This window comes from Bos indicus, chromosome 11 (genome assembly GCF_029378745.1).
Source record: "Bos indicus isolate NIAB-ARS_2022 breed Sahiwal x Tharparkar chromosome 11, NIAB-ARS_B.indTharparkar_mat_pri_1.0, whole genome shotgun sequence".
Classification (NCBI taxonomy): Eukaryota; Metazoa; Chordata; class Mammalia; order Artiodactyla; family Bovidae; genus Bos; species Bos indicus.
In genome coordinates, this window is record NC_091770.1 from 16481582 (window position 1) to 16500801 (window position 19220).

Sequence of the window (19220 nt, forward strand, 5' to 3'; positions counted from 1 at the left end):
AATGTTCAGGACTGATTTCCTTTAGGATTGATTGGCTGGATCTCCTTGTAGTCCAAGGGACTCTCAAGAGTCTTCTCCAGTACCACAGTTTGAAAGCATCAATTCTTAGACACTCAGCTTTCTTTATAGCCCAACTCTCACACCCATACATGACTACTGAAAAAACCATAGCTTTGACTAGACGGACATTTGTTGGCAAAGTAATGTCTCTGCTTTTTAATATGCTGTCTAGGTTGGTCATAGCTTTTCTTCCAAAGAGCAAGCATCTTTTAATTTCATGGCTGCAGTCACAATCTGCAGTGATTTTGGAGCCCCCAAAATAAAGTCTGTCTCTGTTTTCGTTTTTTCCCCATCTATTTGGCATGAAGTGTTGGGACTGGATGCCATGATCTTAGGTTTCTGAATGTTGAGCTTTAAGCCAACTTTTTCACTCTCCTCTTTCACTTTTATCAAGAGATTCTTTAGTTTTTCTTTGCGTTCTGCCATAAGGCTGGTGTCATCTGCATATCTGAGGTTATTGATATTTCTCCCGACAATTTTGATTCCAGCTTGTGCTTCATCCAGCCCAGCGTTTCTCATATGCAGAGTGCCTGCATATAAGTTAAATAATCAGGGTGACAACATACAGTCTTGACGTACTCCTTTCCCTATTTGGAACCAGTCTGTTGTTCCATGTCCAGTTCTAACTCTTGCTTCCTGACCTGCATACAGATTTCTCAAGAGGCAGGTCAGGTGGTCTGGTATTCCTATCTCTTTCAGAATTTTCCACAGTTTATTGTGATCCACACAGTCAAAGGCTTTAGCATAGTCAATAAAGCAGAAGTAGATGTTTTTCTGGAATTCTCTTGCTTTTGCGATGATCCAGCAGATGTTGGCAATTTGACCTATGGTTCCTCTGCCTTTTCTAAATCCAACTTGAACACCTGGAAGTTCATGATTCATGTATTGTTGAAGCCTGGCTTGGAGAATTTTGAGCGTTACTTTGCTAGTGTGTGAGATGAGTGATCTTTTATTTGCTGTTAAAAGCTCAAAATTCTCTTGATGCAGGTGAGGATCAGCTTTTTAAAAATAGTTTTCAGGGATATGCATATTGATAACTTACCCCAGCTTTAGCCAGATCCATAGCTGGGCTTTGTCTATGTAATGAATAGGGTGTAGAAGATCCCTCTGGAAACTCTTGCCTTATCTCTCCTGAAGCTATTTAGAATACTCACTTACATCCACATCACTGTTAGAGGTTCAGAATCCAGAAATGAAGCTGCTCCTGTGCTGGTGAAACAGGAACCTGGGAAACTGTGCCTGGAAATCTCTCAGCCCTTATGCTTCCTGTGCTCACTTTTTTCCTTCTAGCACATGCTTTCTCTTTTCATATACTTCAGGTGAGTGTACACTGAAAAGTCTTTTGAGTCCTCTCAATTCTCCAACCTTGAATCATTGTAGTGTCATTACTGTCTGTAATCAAAGAACCTATTCTAGTTCCTATTCTTGAGATTCTATTATCCTAGAATATTTTCCATAAAAAATAGCATATCCATCTGGATTTAATCAGGAAAACAGATCCCCTCTAAGTAATATGGGATCAAGGGATTTAACATCAGAGTTATGGCTTCATCGACGTAGACACATTTGTAGTAATGAGGGTTAGGGAGACTAGGCAGAAGGTCATAGTTTCTGACCACCACCGACGTGGTTGTTATTAAAAATTACTACTGTTTCTAGCATTTGTTGAGAAAATTCTCACATGTAGGGAAAAAAGTAATGATTTACATAATTTTGACTTAAACTGTTGATTGCTCTTGTTGTTTATTTGCTAAGTCCTGTCTGACTTTTTGCGATGCCATGAACTGGAGTGCACCAGGCTCCTTTATCCATGGGATTTCTCAGGCAAGAATACTGGAGTGGGTTGCCATTTCCTTCTTCAGAGGATCTTCCAGACCCAGGAATTGAACCTGTGTCCCCTGCTTGGCAGGTGGATTCATTACCACTGAGCCATCTGGGAAGCCCCAAAACCTGTTGTTTAGTAACTCTTAAATATATAGGCATGTGATATGTGGGCCTGAATTTAGTTTCATGGACTCCACAAAAGTTAGGGATAAGCCTACTTTTTTCTCATGATGCTCCCTTGTGGTCTTCTCTTGACAAAGTCTGCTTTGCCTCTTCTTTAGTTTCATTTGCTGTGTATTCCTTACCTATCATATCTGACCAACTCAAAATTTCCCTTAACTAAAATGGTAATCAGCTCTCATATTTATAGGTCATCTCCAGGGTTTTATTTTGGCCTCAACATTGAGTCCTGAACCAATATTATTAAGTTTATATTAACTCAGTGCAGTAACGGATATTATCTTTATTGTAGTATATTTGCATCTAATGTAATAACTACGTGATAAATAAAGAGATTATTTGAGAGTTTACTTAGTGCTATAGTTGAAATAGGAATATAAATATATGTAATAATAAAGGTGTGTGGGGTTTCCCAGGAGTGAGAGTTAAGCATTATCAAAAGAAAGTTTGAGGGTAATTTGGGGCTGTCCCCTTTCATCCCCACTATTCAACCAAATTTTTTTTCTTTTATCATATTTGTTTTTATTTCTTGGTAAGATTTTGTTTTAAACTAGCTTTCTTAATTTTAAAACCATGTTTAAAATCCATGGATTTAACCCAAGTCCTTATTTTATATTTGAGGATATTGAGGTCCATAAAAAATAGATGAACTTGCTTAAGGCTGCATAATGAAATAATGGTAAACCTGGAAGTAAAACCCAGGTCCCTCATCCCTGACGATGCTCATTCCAGTTTTCTTACAAGTGCTTATATGTCGGAGCTCTTGCAGCTGCCTACTGGTGATAGCTTATTTCACTTAAATACAACTATAGTTTCATGTTAAACAAATAACCTATATTATATTCTAGTATACATGAATATGAACTGATAACAGATTCTCTTTCATATTCCACCCTGCACACACAGGAAAAAATAACTTGAAATTAAAAATTTATTTCTTCCACATCAAGAAAATGTCATTTAAATAGCATGACACCTATGTGTAACTGGAGTAACACCACTCTTGATGGATGTGGATGCTGGACATGAGAACCTGGTGACACTTCATGCTGCTTTTCACACAAAATTTTCTAAGGTTCTGATTTTAAGTTTAAGAGATAATGTTTTAGATATGCTAAATTGGATGTATTTTATACAATTACAAATTATTGTAATTCCTCTCAAAAAACTTGAGGAAATGAAATTTTGCCACCTGGCATTATTGACATTTGATTTAAAATGCATTCTAAAATATGTATACCTTAATTGCATGTCTCTGAGTTTGGCATTCAGATGAAAAGGGTAAAGATAAAGAGGACAGTATTCAAATGTCTTGAAAATCTATGATTTTTTTTTTGAAGACCTGATGTAATAAAAGTTTGATTTTCTTTCAGATGAATCATCAATTTCTACTAATCCAAAGTGAAAGTGAAAGTTGTTCAGTCGTGTCTGAGTCTTTGTGACCCCATAGAGTATATACAGTCCATGAAATTCTCCAGGCCAGGATACTGGAGTGGGTAGCCATCCCCTTCTCCAGAGAATCTTCCCAACTCAGGGATTAAACCCAGGTCTCCCGCATTGCAGGCAGATTCTTTACCAGCTGAACCACAAGGGAAACCCCTAGTAATCTAAAGAGAAGATTAATGCATCATGAATAGTTCAATTATATGTTATGGGATTGATATCATTAATGTTAATACAAGGAGTGGTAGCTGCACCAGCACAGGAGGGCCAAGAGGAGCTACTCCACTTTCAAGGTCAGAAGGGGTGGTGATAAGGAGATACCCCTGGTCCAAGGTAAGGAGCAGCGGCTGCGCTTTGCTGGAGCAGCCGTGAAGAGATACCCCATGTCCAAGGTAAGAGAAACCCAAGTAAGACAGTAAGTGTTGCAAGAGGGCATCGGAGGGCAGACACACTAAAACCATAATCACAGGAAACTAGTCAATATAATCACACGGACCACAGCCTTGTCTAACTCAATGAAACTAACACATGCCGTGTGGGGCCACCCAAGACGGGTGGGTCATGGTGGAGAGATCTGACAGAATGTGGTCCACTGGAGAAGGGAATGGCAAACCACTTCAGTATTCTTGCCTTGAGAACCCCATGAACAGTATGAAAAGGCAAAATGATAGGATACTGAAAGAGGAACTTCCCAGGTCGATAGGTGCCCAATATGCTAATGGAGATCAGTGGAGAAATAACTCTAGAAAGAATGAAGGGATGGAGCCAAAGCAAAAACAATACCCAGCTGTGGATGTGACTGGTGATAGGAGCAAGGTCCGATGCTGTAAAGAGCAATATTGCATAGGAACCTGGAATGTCAGGTCCATGAATCAAGGCAAATTGGAAGTGGTCAAACAAGAGATGGCAAGACTGAATGTCGACAGTCTAGGAATCAGAGAACTAAAATGGACTGGAATGGGTGAATTTAACTCAGATGACCATTATATCTACTACGTGGGCAGGAATCCCTTAGAAGAAATGGAGTAGCCATCATGGTCAACAAAAGAGTCCGAAATGCAGTACTTGGATGCAATCTCAAAAACGACAGCATGATCTCTGTTCATTTCCAAGGCAAACCATTCAGTATCACGGTAATCCAAGCCTATACCCCAACCAGTAACACTGAAGAAGCTGAAGTTGAACGGTTCTATGAAGACCTACAAAACCTTTTAGAACTAACACCAAAAAAAGATGTCCTTTTCATTATAAGGGACTGGAATGCAAAAGTAGGAAGTCAAGAAACACCTGGAGTAACAGGCAAATTTGGCCCTGGAGTACAGAATGAAGCAGGGCAAAGGCTAATAGAGTTTTGCCAAGAGAACACACTGGTCATAACAAACACTCTCTTCCAACAACACAAGAGAAGACCCTACACATGGACATCACCAGATGATCAACACCAAAATCAAATTGATTATATTCTTTGCAGACAAAGATGGAGAAGCTCTATACAGTCAGCAAAAACAAGACCAGGAGCTGACTGTGGCTCAGATCATGAACTCATTATTGCCAAATTCTGCCTTAAATTGAAGAAAGTAGGGAAAACCACTAGACCATTCAGGTATGACCTAAATCAAATCCCTTATGATTATATAGTGGAAGTGAGAAATAGATTTAAGGACTAGATCTGATAGATAGAGTGCCTGATGAACAATGGGTGGAGGTTCTTGACATTGTACAGGAGACAGGGATTAAGACCATCCCCAGGAAAAAGAAATGCAAAAAAGCCAAATGACTGACTGGGGAGGGTTTACAAATAGTTGTGAAAAGAAGAGAAGCGAAAAGCAAAGGAGAAAAGGAAAGATATACCCATTTGAATGCAGAGTTCCAAAGAATAGCAAGAGATAAGAAAGCCTTCCTCAGTGATCAATGCAAAGAAATAGAGGAAAACAACAGAATGGGAAAGACTAGAGATCTCTTCAAGAAAATTAGAGATACCAAGGGAACATTTCATGCAAAGATGGGCTTGATAAAGGACAGAAATGGAATGGACCTAACAGAAGCAGAAGATATTAAGAAGAGATGGCAAGAATACACAGAAGAACTGTACAAAAAAGATCTTCATGACCCAGATAATCACGATGGTGTGATCACTCATCTAGAGCCAGACATCCTGGAATGTGAAGTTAAGTGGGCCTTAGGAAGCATCACTATGAACAAAGCTTGTAGAGGTTATGGAATTCCAGTTGAGCTATTTCAAATCCTGAAAGATGATGCTGTGAAAATGCTGCACTCAATATGCCAGCAAATCTGTAAAACTCAGCAGTAGCCACAGGACTGGAAAAGGTCAGATTTCATTCCATTCCCAAAGAAAGGCAATGCCAAAGAATGCTCAAACTACCGCACAATTGCATTCATCTCACACGCTAGTAAAGTAATGCTGAAGATTCTCCAAGCTAGGCTTCAGCAATACGTGAACCGTGAACCTCCAGATTTTCAAGCTGGCTTTAGAAAAGGCAGAGGAACCAGATCAAATGGGCAACATCCGCTGGATCATGAAAAAAGCAAGAGAGTTCCAGACAAACATCTATTTCTGCCTTATTGACTATGCCAAAGCCTTTGACTGTGTGGATCACAATAAACTGTGGAAAATTCTGAAATAGATGGGAATACCAGACCACCTGATCTGCCTCTTGAGAAACCTATATGCAGGTCAGGAAGCAGCAGTTAGAACAACATGTTCTAACTGGACATGGAACAACAGACTGGTTCCAAATAGGAAAAGGCGTACGTCAAGACTGTATATTGTCACCCTGCTTATTTAACTTATATGCTGAGTACATCATGAGAAACACTGGGCTGGAGGAAGCACAAGCTGGAATCAAGATTGCCAGGAGAAATACCAATAACCTCAGATATGCAGATGACACCACCCTTATGGCAGAAAGTGAAGAGGAACTAAAAAGCGTCTTGGTGAAAGTGAAAGAGGAGAGTGAAAAGGTTGGCTTAAAGCTCAACATTCAGAAAACTAAGATCATGGCATCTGGTGCCATCACTTCATGGAAATAGATGAGGAAACAGTGGAACCAATGTTAGACTTTAGTTTTTTGAGCTCAAAAATCACTGCAGATGGTGATTGCAGCTATGGAATTAAAAGACACTTAGTCCTTGGAGGGAAAGTTATGACCAACCTAGATAGCATATTCAAAAGCAGAGACATTACTTTGCCAATAAAGGTCCGTCTAGTCAAGGCTATGGTTTTTCCAGTGGTCATGTATGGATGTGAGAGTTGGACTGTGAAGAAAGCTGAGTGCCGAAAAATTGATGCTTTTGAACTGTGGTGTTGGAGAAGACTCTTGAGAGTCCCTTGGACTGCAAGGCGACCCAACCAGTCCATTCTAAAGGAGATCAGACCTGGGTGTTCTTTGGAAGGAATGATGCTAAAGCTGAAACTGCAGTACTGTGGCCACCTCATGCGAAGAGTTGACTCATTGGAAAAGACTCTGATGCTGGGAGAGATTGGGGGCAGGAGGAGAAGGGGACAGCAGAGGATGAGATGGCTGGATGGTATCACTGAATCGATGGATGTGAGTTTGAGTCAACTTTGGGAGTTGGTGATGGACAGGGAGGCCTGGTGTGCTGCAATCATTGGGTCGCAAAGTATCAGACACGATTGAGCGACTGAACTGAACTGAACTGAACTGAATGTTAATACAAAATTAGCAGAAGATATGAACGAAAAAATGAACCCTTGGGTAGGTTGAATCAGGTGCTTTTAAACCAAATTGGACTTAAGAGTCTTCTCAGAATTTAATCTCTCAAGGGCTACCTTCCTTGATAGTGAAAGTGAAAGTGAAAGTTGCTCAGTTGTGTCCAGCTGTTTGCAACTGCATGGACTATACAGTCCATGAAATTCTCCAGGCCAGAATACTGGAGTGGGTAGCCATTACCTTCTCCAGGTAATTTTCCCAAACCAGGGATTGAACCCAGGTCTCCCCGCATTGCAGGTGGATTCTTTACCAAGTGAGCCACGAGGGAAGTCCAAGAATACTGGAGTGGGTAGCCTATCCTGATAGTTCATTTATAATTAGGGTTTTACATGACAAATAGTCATGGAGATATTCTGTGATGTGATTTGAGAGTTTCAGTATATCTCCTCATTCTACATCTATAGTTTCTGAAATTTATCTATTAAATGTCTCTTTTGATGTTAAATGGAAATTTTAAAGTATAACAAAGTTGTTACTGACCGGTGGTTTGACATCCTGAGGTATGGTGACTGTGTAGCCAGCAAATATTGAAGAAATTAATTCCTTGTGCCCGACATTGAAGTGATGATCCTAGGGATGGAGGTGTGAGGAGATAAGATATTTTAAAACCTGGGCTTTCAGGATATGTGATGCAATGGATGAGGATGCAAGAGGGAGCATTTATGATTATAGAGATGCTTGGGACTGGTCAGACTAGAAGCTGTTAATTAACCAGAATCAGCAGAATCAGGTAGGTAGCTAGAAAGGTTTCAAAGTGGCCACCTGATGAAAAGGAAAATTTCCAGGAAGAATGAAACAATGCATTAGGAAACAGTGCACAAAGTGATTTTTAGAAGAATACTGGAAAGCCTTTGAATCAGAGCACAGCATACTCTGGAGAATAGTTAAATAGGCTGCTTGGACTTGGGGTTATGACCAAAAGAATTATATTTTCTTATGTGTCAGGGATGCTAAAGGAACTGATTCTGGTCTCTTAATTGAGGGAAATTAAATGTGGAGAATAATAATGAAGAGTAATGCTAGATGCTGACCTACTGGAAGATAAAATTGCAAAGAACCTTCAGTATTTGAATTAATTTCTTAACACCAGGGATGATCAACATTTGACTTAAAAAATCAGTGTTTCCCACCTAACTGTTTAAAAATTCTACCCAGAATAGATCACAAAGCTTTTCTTTACCATGGCTGTTACATTCATTTCAATTTCTCATGCATCCATGTCTTCAAAAGTCCTTATCTGGGTAAATTTTCATATAGCTGGTTTCACTGATCATGAAAAAATGTATCCCTTTATAGAGTTGTCATATTAGGCAAGAAAAATAAAGAACCTAATTAAAATTGAACTTCAAATAAACAATCAATCATTTTCAAAAGTATAGGTATCTCCTACACGATATTTAGAAGATACTTTTACTAAAAAGGGACTTCCCTGGTGGCTCAGACAGTAAAGCGTCTGTCTACGATGCAGGAGACCTGGGTTCGATCCCTGGGTCAGGAAGATAAAAGTATTCAGTGTTCATGTGAAATTCAAATTTAACTAGGTGTCCCATATTTTATCTGGCAAGTTAGTTCTTCAACTTCTTTCTCCAACTAATGTTTTCTCCACATCCTCATCTATTCGCTCTTTTCCTCTCATTTCTGGGAATATGTCTGTCTTCTTTCTAAAACGGATCCATTCCTTTGTTCTCCTGATTCCATTCATTCCCATATTTACCAGAATTTTACTCTAGCAGCCATTTCCTGCACTTTGCCTTTAATTCACTCCCCTCTTTTAAGATCTCCCCTTCGCTCCCACCAACCCTCTCCATTTGCTGCTTTCCCTCCATGACTAAAGTACCTTTATCCTATCACAATTTTCCCTTAAATTTTTCCTTCTTCAAGCTACTACTGCCCTTAACTGTTAAGCTGCTCAAGAGTAATCCATTCCTACTGCTTTTTCTTCTTCACAGGACCATGCTTGGTATTATAATTTTGTATTAATGTGTCTGATTCTCTATAAACAGTAATAATCCCAGCTGTGGTGAAAGTATTGTCCAGGGAGGCCACTGATGTGTTGTCTACAAGTTTATTTCTTAAAATGGCAATTTGAGTAGAAGTCACATGACAGCCAGGAAGAAGTAAAGTTGGAAAGGAAAAACAAATATTGAAATAAATAAAAACAGATTTTAATAAAAATAATTATCATTTACTAAAACCTTCTTTGGTTCATACACGCTAAGTTGTTTACATTTATAGTTCCTTTAATCCTCACAACAACTACAGTTGACCTTTGGACAACATGAGTTTGAACTATATGAGTCCACTTATATGCAATTTAAAAAAAAAAGGATATGTATTACACCATCCATGGTTGGTTGAATCCTCGGTTGTAGAACTGCAGTGGTGTGGTGGGTCAGGGGGTGGGGGAGTAAAGGAGGAGACTATAAAGTTATATTTGGATTTTCATCCCTAACCCCTGCATTGTTCAAGGGTCAACTATATATGTAATCTTACCATTGGTTCTCATGTGAAATAAGTAAGATTTAGTGAGATTAAAAAAACAAATTGCTTGTTCAAAATGACAAGCTACTATGTGGTAGAGCAGGCATTTGACTCTAAGGATTTTGATTCCAGAACCCATGGGGTATGGCCATGAGTAACCATCACTTAAATAAATTAAACAAACAAATACCTATCCAATTGCTTATACCAGTTTCAGTTAGCTCTTGAAATATATGCAGTGTGATGTATGTAGTCTGATAAATATTTGCTCTAGTTATTAATTGAGTGAAACAAAAGTGCTTAATTTTTTATGACATGATTGCTTGGGGAATCGTGATTTGGATCAGTGAAGACAAGATTTCCATTTTATTCATTTTCCAGATGATGTTTTTAATCTTATTGTAAAATAACACACCCGTGAAATTAAAAGACGCTTACTCCTTAGAAGGAAAGCTATGACCAACCTAGGCAACATATTAAAAAGCAGAGACAAAGGTCCGTCTAGTTAAGGCTATGGTTTTTCCAGTAGTCATGTATGGATGTGAGAGTTGGACTGTAAAGAAAGCTGAGTGCTGAAGAATTGATGCTTTTGAACTGTGATGTTGGAGAAGACTCTTGAGAGTCCCTTGGGCTGCTAGGAGATCCAACCAGTCCATTCTAAAGGAGATCAGACCTGGGTGTTCTTTGGAAGGAATGATGCTAAAGCTGAAACTCCAGTACTTTGGCTACCTCATGCGAAGAGTTGACTCATTGGAAAAGACACTCTGATGCTGGGAGGGATTGAGAGCAGGAGGAAAAGGGGACAACGGAGGATGAGATGGCTGGATGGCATCACCAACTCAATGGACATGAGTCTGAGTGAACTCCAGGAGTTGGTGATGGACAGGGAGGCCTGGCGTGCTGCAATTCATGGGGTCGCAGAGTCGGACATGACTGAGCGACTGAACTGAACTGAACTGAAAATAACAACTTGGCCTATTGCAAATGTATCTGAATCTTCTTTAGTCAATCAAGTTTCTGATATACCCAGAAATTTAATATACAATATCTATATCTGTGTATGCTAAGTTGCTTCAGTTGAGTCTGACTCTGTGCTACCCTATGGACTGTAGCCTGCCAGGCTTCTCTGTCCATGGGATTCTTCAGACAAGAATACTGGAGTGGGTTGCTATGCCCTCTGCCAGGGAATCTTCCCAACCCAGGAGTTGAACCTACATCTCTTAAAATTCTCCTGAATTGGCAGGTGGATTCTTTACTACTAGCACCACATGGAAAGTCCAATATTTGTATCTAAATGTGCACTCAAGCATTAGGTTAGTTTAGTAGATTTTATAGTCTCTTATATCTCTAATTCAACAAATAATTATTGAACACTTATTATGTATATAGCATATTTGGGTCTACAGTTGATTAAATAATGGTCAAGTACCAGATATTAAAGAAGCAGTTGTGGAAATGAAACATATATTTTATATATGGAGCTTCCCTGGTTGTTCAGACAGTAGAGAAAGTTAAGTCGCTCAGTCGTGTCTGATTCTTTGTGACCCCGTGGACTGTAACCTACCAGGCTCCTCCGTCCATGGGATTCTCCAGGCAAGAGTACTGGAGTGGGTTGCCATTTCCTTCTCCAGGGGATTTTCCCAACCCAGGGATTGAACCCCCATCTTCCGCATTGGAGGCAGAGGCTTTAACCTCTGAGCCACCGTGAGACTTAACTCTGACAGTAGAGAATCTGCCTGCAATGCAGGAGAACTGGGTTTGATCCTGGTTGGGGAAGATCACACCCGGAGAAGGGAATGGCTACCTACTCCAGTATTCTTGCCTAGAGAATCCCATGGACAGAGGAGCCTGGTAGGCTATCATCAATGGGGAACGGCTAAGTACACACACACACACACACACACACACACACACAATGATGACAGTTAGTGCTGAGGGCCTAAACTAGGTTAGTATAAGAGAGCCTGCAATTGAAGGCCTCCATGTGGGAAACATCGTTAGAAATTGGGACCAACTGAATATGGTTGTCAAGAGAGAACTATATTGTATTAGTGCATAAAGGAAAATTTAGAAAGAAATAAACAGAAGGAAAAGAGTGAAACAAGTGAGCGACATCAAGGAAAGAGTTTGGGCAAGCAATTATTGACCAAATTTAAACCTATATTTCCTTAAACATTTTCAGTTTTAAGACTCTCTTTAAAAATAAAATTGTAAATTGAATATATCCTGTCTAATCCTCTTCTGTTTCCAGTTTTGTCTTCTTCTGTTCTGATTATTGTCATTTTCACAGCAGTTTGACTATGTAGGAGAAAAATGTTCAAAGCTAGCAATTATTGAGTTAAGTAGCATATTCATATTGTATTTTAAAATGCAATATTAAGTTGACATGTTGCCCCTACTTAAAACAAACTGACTTATACACGATTTTGGGCGGGGGAAATAAGAGAATTTTACATGCATGCAAGGGTCCACAATTTTAAAAGAAAAGGACCCATAAAAGATACAATCCATGGTATTTACAGATCAGATTATTACATGGGAGTCACAATTCCAATTGCATGTTTAGTTTATATTTGACAGAAACCAAAGTTTTAATACATAAAAAAATTCAGATCTCTTTGTGTTTGATTAGCTTCACAATCTCTTTCCTTTCCAGTTCAACAAGCATTTAGAAAATGCTTTCTACGTGCATAGACTAATTGATCCTATGGCAGACAAAATAATAGTAAATAATCCCAGAAATTTGAGTTCCTTTGTCATCCAATTACAGGCCATCTATTCTTTTGGATGTCTTGGTAATTCATAGCTGATATTAAGAAGGTCCTTCTACTCATGGCCCATCTTGGAAAAAACTCTATTTAATTAAGAAATGCAAAACTTTTCTAGGCTGAGGAAATGTAGGACAAAATGCAGTTTTTTCCTCTTTAAGTTTCTTCTTTTGGTCAGTCATTCCTCTGAGGTACAGATTTGAATAAATAAGTTTGACTTTGTGAGTTTTTCCTATTCAGGATCACTGATTTGTTTTTATAATAGGATACTGGACACATGTGAATTTTGCACTTAGCTTCATATTCTCTAACCAGTCAACCTTTTCACCCAGCAAACTAACTTGTAAACCAAGGGTGGGGAAGCTAGGTAATGCTTGGTTGTCCTATGGTTATCTGGACATTACTTTGTTTTCTATAGAATGCTACAGGGTACTACTGGTCAGTGACCAGATCAGCATGAAAGGTTGTTGCTGAACAATGAAAGATGCTGGGATTCTTGGCCTCTGCAGCAGAAGAATTCACTCTGGGGCCAGATACAAGGCTTGATCGCTCAGAGCTTTTGTGTAATAAAGGTTTATTAAAGTCTAAAAGAGACAGAAAACCATCTATTTCTGCTTTATTGACTATGCCAAAGCCTTTGACTGTGTGGATCACAATAAACTGTGCAAAATTCTGAATGAGATGGGAATACCAGACCACCTGATCTGCCTCTTGATAAATTTGTATGCAGGTCAGGAAGCAACAGTTAGAACTGGACATGAAACAACAGACTGGCTCCAAATAGGAAAAGGAGTACTTCAAGGCTGTATATTGTCACCCTGTGTATTTAACTTATATGCAGAGTATATCATCAGAAACCCTGGACTGGAAGAAACACAAGCTGGAATCAAGATTGCCAGGAGAAATATCAATAACCTCAGATATGCAGATGACACCACCCTTATGGCAGAAAGTGAAGAGGAACTCAAAAGCCTCTTGATGAAAGTGAAAATGGAGAGCGAAAAAGTTGGCTTAAAGCTCAACATTCAGAAAACGAAGATCATGGCATCTGGTCCCATTACTTCATGGCAAATAGATGGGGAAACAGTGTCAGATTTTATTTTTTGGGCTCCAAAATCACTGCAGATGGTGACTGCAGCCATGAAATTAAAAGACGCTTACTCCTTGGAAGGAAAGTTATGACCAACCTAGATAGCATATTCAAAAGCAGAGACATTACTTTGCCAACGAAGGTTCGTCTAGTCAAGGCTATGGTTTTTCCTGTGGTCATGTATGGATGTGAGAGTTGGACTGTGAAGAAGGCTGAGCACCAAAGAATTGATGCCTTTGAACTGTGGTGTTGGAGAAGACTCTTGAGAGTCCCTTGGACTGCAAGGAGATCCAACCAGTCCATTCTGAAGGAGATCAGCCCTGGGATTTCTTTGGAAGGAATGATGCTAAAACTTAAACTCCAGTACTTTGGCCACCTCATGTGAAGAGTTGACTCATTGGAAAAGACTCTGATGCTGGGAGGGATTGGGGGCAGGAGGAGAAGGGGACGACAGAGGATGAGATGGCTGGATGGCATCACTGACTCAATGGATGTGAGTCTGGGTGAGCCCCGGGAGTTGGTGATGGACAGGGAGGCCTGGCATGCTGCGATTCATGGGGTCACAAAGAGTCAGACACGACTGAGCGACTGAACTGAACTGAACTGAAAAGAGATAGAGAAAGCGTCTGACATAGACATCAGAAGAGGGCAGAAAGAGTGCCCCCTTCCCTTGTGTTAGCAAGGGAGTTATATACTTTTTAATTATTCAGTTCAGTTCAGTTCAGTCGCTGAATTGTGTCTACTCTTTGTGACCCCATGAACTGCAGCACGCCAGGCCTCCCTGTCCATCACCAACTCCCAAGAGTCCACCGAAACCCGTATCCATTGCGTCGGTGATGCCATCCAACTATCTCATCCTCTGTTGTCCCCTTCTCCTCCTGCCCTCAATCTTTCCCAGCATCAGGGTCTTTTCCAATGAGTCAGCTCTTCACATCAGGTGGCCGAAGTATTGGAGTTTCAGCTTCAGGAAGTCCCTCCAACACCCAGGACTGATCTCCTTTAGGATGGACTGGTTGGATCTCCTTGCAGTCTAAGGGACTCTCAAGAGTCTTCTCCAACACCACAGTTCAAAAGCATCAATTCTTCTGCACTCAGCTTTCTTTAGAGTCCAAATTTCACATCCATACATGACCACAGGAAAAACCATAGCCTTGACTAGATGGACCTTTGTTGACAAAGTAATGTCTCTGCTTTTTAATATGCTATCTAGGTTGGTCATAATTTTCCTTCCAAGGAGCAAGCATCTTTTAATTTCATGGCTACAACACCATCCACAGTGATTCTGGAGACCAGAAAAATAAAGTCAGCCATTGTTTCCACTGTTTTCCCATATAATTCCAAGGAAGTGATGCCATGATCTTCATTTTCTGAATATTGAGTTTTAAGCCAACTTTTCCACTTTCCTCTTTCACTTTCATCAAGAGGCTCTTTAGTTCCTCTTCTCTTTCTGCCATAAGGGTGGTGTCATCTGCATATCTGAGGTTATTGATATATCTCCCAGCAATCTTGATTCCAGCTTGTGCTTCTTCCAGCCCAGCGTTTCTTATGATGTACTCTGCATATAAGTTAAATAAGCAGAATGACAATATACAGCCTTGACATGCTCCTTTTCCTATTTGGAATCAGTCTGTTGTTCCATGTCCAGTTCTAACTGTTGCTTCCTAACCTGTATACAGGTTTCTCAAGAGGCAGGTCAGGTTGTCTTGCATTTTCATCTCTTTCAGAATTTTCTACAGATTATTGTGATCCACACAGTCAAAAGCTTTGGCATAGTCAATAAAGCAGAAATAGATGTTTTTCTGGAACTCTCTTGCTTTTTCCATGATCCAGCAGATGTTGGCAATTTGATCTCTGGTTCTTCTGCCTTTTCTAAAACCAGCTAAAACATCTGAAGTTCACAGTTCACATATTGCTGAAGTCTGGCTTGGAGAATTTTGAGCATTACTTTACTAGCATGTGAGATGAATGCAATTGTGCGGTAGTTTGAGCATTCTTTGGCATTACCTTTCTTTGGGATGGGAATGAAAACTGACCTTTTCCAGTCCTGTGGCCACTGCTGAGTTTTACAGATTTTCTGGCATATTGAGTGCAGCACTTTCACAGCATCATCTTTTAAAATGTGAAATAGCTTAACTGGAATTCCATTGCCTCTAGTAAGTTTTGTTCATAGTGATGCTTGCTAAGGCCCACCTGACTTCACATTCCAGGATGTCCAGCTCTAGGTGAGTGGGAACGATCACACCTTTGTGATTATTGGGTCGTGAAGATCTTTTTTATACAGATCTTCCGTGTATTCTTGCCACCTCTTCTTAATATCTTCTGCTTCTGTTAGGTCCATACCATTTCTGTCCTTTATTGGGCCCATCTTTGCATGAATTGTTCCCTTGGTATCTCTAATTTTCTTGAAGAGATCTCTAGTCTTTCCCATTCTTTTGTTTTCCTCTATTTCTTTGCATTGATCGCTGAGGAAGGCTTTCTTATCTCTCTTTGCCATTCTTTGGAACTCTCATTCAAATGGGTATATCTTTCCTTTTCTCCTTTTCTTTTCACTTCTCTTCTTTTCACAGCTATTTGTAAGGCCTCCTCATACAACCATTTTGCTCTTTTGCATTTCTTTTTCTTGGGGATGGTCTTGCTTCCTGTCTCCTGTACAATCTCACGAACCTCCATCGATAGTCCATCAGGCACTCTATCTATCAAATCTGGTCCCTTCAGTCTATTTCTCACTTCCACTGTATAATCATAAGGGATTTGATTTAGGTCATACCTGAATGGTCTAGTGGTTTTCCCCACTTTCTTCAATTTAAGTCTGAATTTGGCATAAGGAGTTCATGATCTGAACCACATTCCACTCCCAGTCTTGTTTTTGCTGACTGTATAGAGCTTCTCCATCTTTGGCTGCAAAGGATAAAATCAATCTGATTTCGGTGTTGACCATCTGTTGATGTCCATGTGTAGAGTCTTCTCTTGTGCTGTTGGAAGAGGGTGTTTGCTATGACCAGTGTGTTCTCGTGGCAGAACTTAAAATGAATCAACAGAATATCTGGAGGTTGTAAAGATCTTACTAGACCCACTCCAATAATTTATGTTTTAAAATAACAGGATTAGCCAGAAGCTTTTCAGGAGGGAGAAACTGTCCTCAAGCAGGATACATTGTTGCTACATAATCCTTAGTACAATTTTAACTGAGTTGATTGTTGTGTATTCATCAGTTTAAAGAGGCTTAAAGATGAAAATGTTTTATGTGACTAAAGACTAAGGAATTTAGAGGGGGGGGGGAGTTTGTCCTTTCCTCCTCCTTGAGAATTCCAGACCCCTCTCTCCTTGGGGACCCCTGGACTTCTTATCAACCTGCCTAAGAAGTGACTCTTTCATTCCTCCCTTTTCTTTTAGGAGAATTATGTTGCCAAGGGAAAGGGGTGTTGTTCTCGTTCCATAACTTCTTCCTAGCTGTTAAGGGGCATTGTCCCTAAATTGTTGAGGTAACATATTGTCCTAACCCTCACATTGAGGGTCTCTGATCCAGGGGCCCCCAGTAATAGTTGGAGGAAGCTGTGGCACTTGTAGGAGCTTGGACAACCATTTGTAACTTAAAAGCCTTCATGTGACTAGAAACAAATCCAGCTACACAGTTACAGATGGAGGGAGCAAACAGCGAAAAAACAGAACAATCAGAATTATTGTAATTAAGATAGTTTTCCACCATGGGGAACTAGTCAACTTCTACCAAAGTAAGGCAACTGAGGCTTCAGGAGCATCCATAGCCTCAATCACCTTGTTCATGTGTTTAGTAAAATGAGTAATGTTATTGTTCATAACAGGTATGTACATACAGCACGGGGTATGAATAATGGCACAAGTTCCTCCTTGTGCAGCTGTCAGAATATCTAAGGTCAATCTGTTTTGTAAAACCACCTTTCTAATTTGTACTTGTTCAGCATTAAGAGCTGAAATAGCTTTTTGAGAATCCTCTAATGCCTGAGTAAAATTAGTCAAAGCATCCACTCATAGCATAACATCTGTAGTTCCCAAAGACAGAACAAACACTGAAGCCAAATAATCATACCAGTGAAATACAGGCCTTGCCCACCGAGTTTTAAGGTGTGGTAAATTAGCAGACTTTTCTGGAAGCTCTGAAAGTATGAAGCAGTGAGTAAAAGCTAGACCTAGGGTGCATCTCCCTGTCTATACAGGGGGGAGCCATGCCCATATGTAAGAGCCACATATCCAATGGGTCCCGTTTGGAGCAAGCCAGCGTGACTGAGATATGCAGTCTCAATCAGTGCCTGCCCAGGCAAAGGGAGGACCTGAACTGGGGTTGGAAAACATGGGAATGATTACACTGCACATTTCCTGAGGCAAAAATCCCAATTGTTTCCAGTCATTATAATTAAGTTGTTGGCTAGCTTCTGGGGATGGCTCTATTTGTTCCCAGAATATAGGGGCAGTAGATACTAGACGTCCTTTTTCAGGAGTCTTGGCTTCTCTTTTCTCATATCTTTCTAATTCTTTCTCAGTATATTGTGGTTTTTCCTGTTCCACAGGACCTGTCCAGATCAAAGGCGTCTGCAGTGAAGGGGTTTCCTAAAGTGTTGCTTTTCTGGCTTGACAGTCAGCCAGCTGATTACCCTAGGCTCTTTACTCCCATCCCTGCTGTGCCCTTTGCAATGCATAACAGCTACTTCTTTAGGACAATATATAGCAGTTAAAAGTCTCTCAATCTCTCTGAAACGCTTAATAGGTTCTCTTGTTGCTGTTTTAAAATGTCTTTCTTTCCATATTGCAGCATGAGCATATAAAGTCAAATAAGCATACTTAGAATCAGGGTAGATATTTACTTGCTGCCCTTTGCTTAACTCTAGAGCTTGGGTCAGAGCCACAAGCTCCGCTAACTGAGCACTGGTTCCCTGGAGGAGAGATTTTGCTTCTAAAACCTGTTCAGCCATCACCAGGGCGTAACCTGCTTTACAATTCCCAACCCGACCAAAAGAACTGCCATCTGTAAATATTTCCATGTCAGGATTGTCTAATGGGGTATCCATTAGATCTTCCCGAACTGCATAGTTTAAAGTGAGAAATTGGGAACAATTGAGATCAGGTGTTTCATTTTTCTTCTCAGGAAGGAAAGTGGCAGGATTTAAATTTCCACAAACTTTAAGCTTAGTTATTGGTCCTTCTAACAATAATGAGTGATATTTAAGAAGCTACTGTCTGTCATCCAAGTATTTAGCCTTACAGTTTAAGATTCCACTCACATCATGTGGAGTCAGTACAGTAAGATTTCACCCACTATTTTTAAGGCTTCAGGTGTTAATAAAGCTGTTGCCCCAATTACTCTTAGACAGTGTGGCCACCCACGTGAAATTACATCTAATTCTCTACTTAAATAAGCAATAGGTTGCTGGTGAGGCCCTTGGGGTTGTGTCAAAACTCCCAAGGCCATACCTTTTCTTTCAGTGACAAATTAAATTCTGACCCTGTCGGCAAGCTCAAAGCAGGAGCTTGTAGGAGAGCAGTCTGAAGAGCCTTAAAAGCCTTTTGAGTATCTGGAGATCAAACCAGTTTGTTGGTTTGGGCCTGCTGTGTGTCAGTTATAATTTCATATAAAGGCCGGGCAAGTTC

General features: G+C 40.1%; 1 protein-coding gene across 1 annotated transcript; it reads right to left on the bottom strand.

Annotated features, from left to right (window-relative positions):
* Positions 1-18154: 18154 nt before the first annotated feature.
* LOC139185698 (ribonuclease H-like) lies at positions 18155-18640 on the bottom strand. Its single transcript, XM_070798157.1, has one exon. It carries the CDS (start codon positions 18638-18640, stop codon positions 18155-18157), a length of 486 nt encoding a protein of 161 aa, XP_070654258.1.
* Positions 18641-19220: the final 580 nt, after the last annotated feature.

Coding starts and splice junctions, on each gene's coding strand:
- LOC139185698 (XM_070798157.1), bottom strand. CDS start 18,640: ATGGATACCCCATTAGACAATCCTGACATGGAAATATTTACAGATGGC.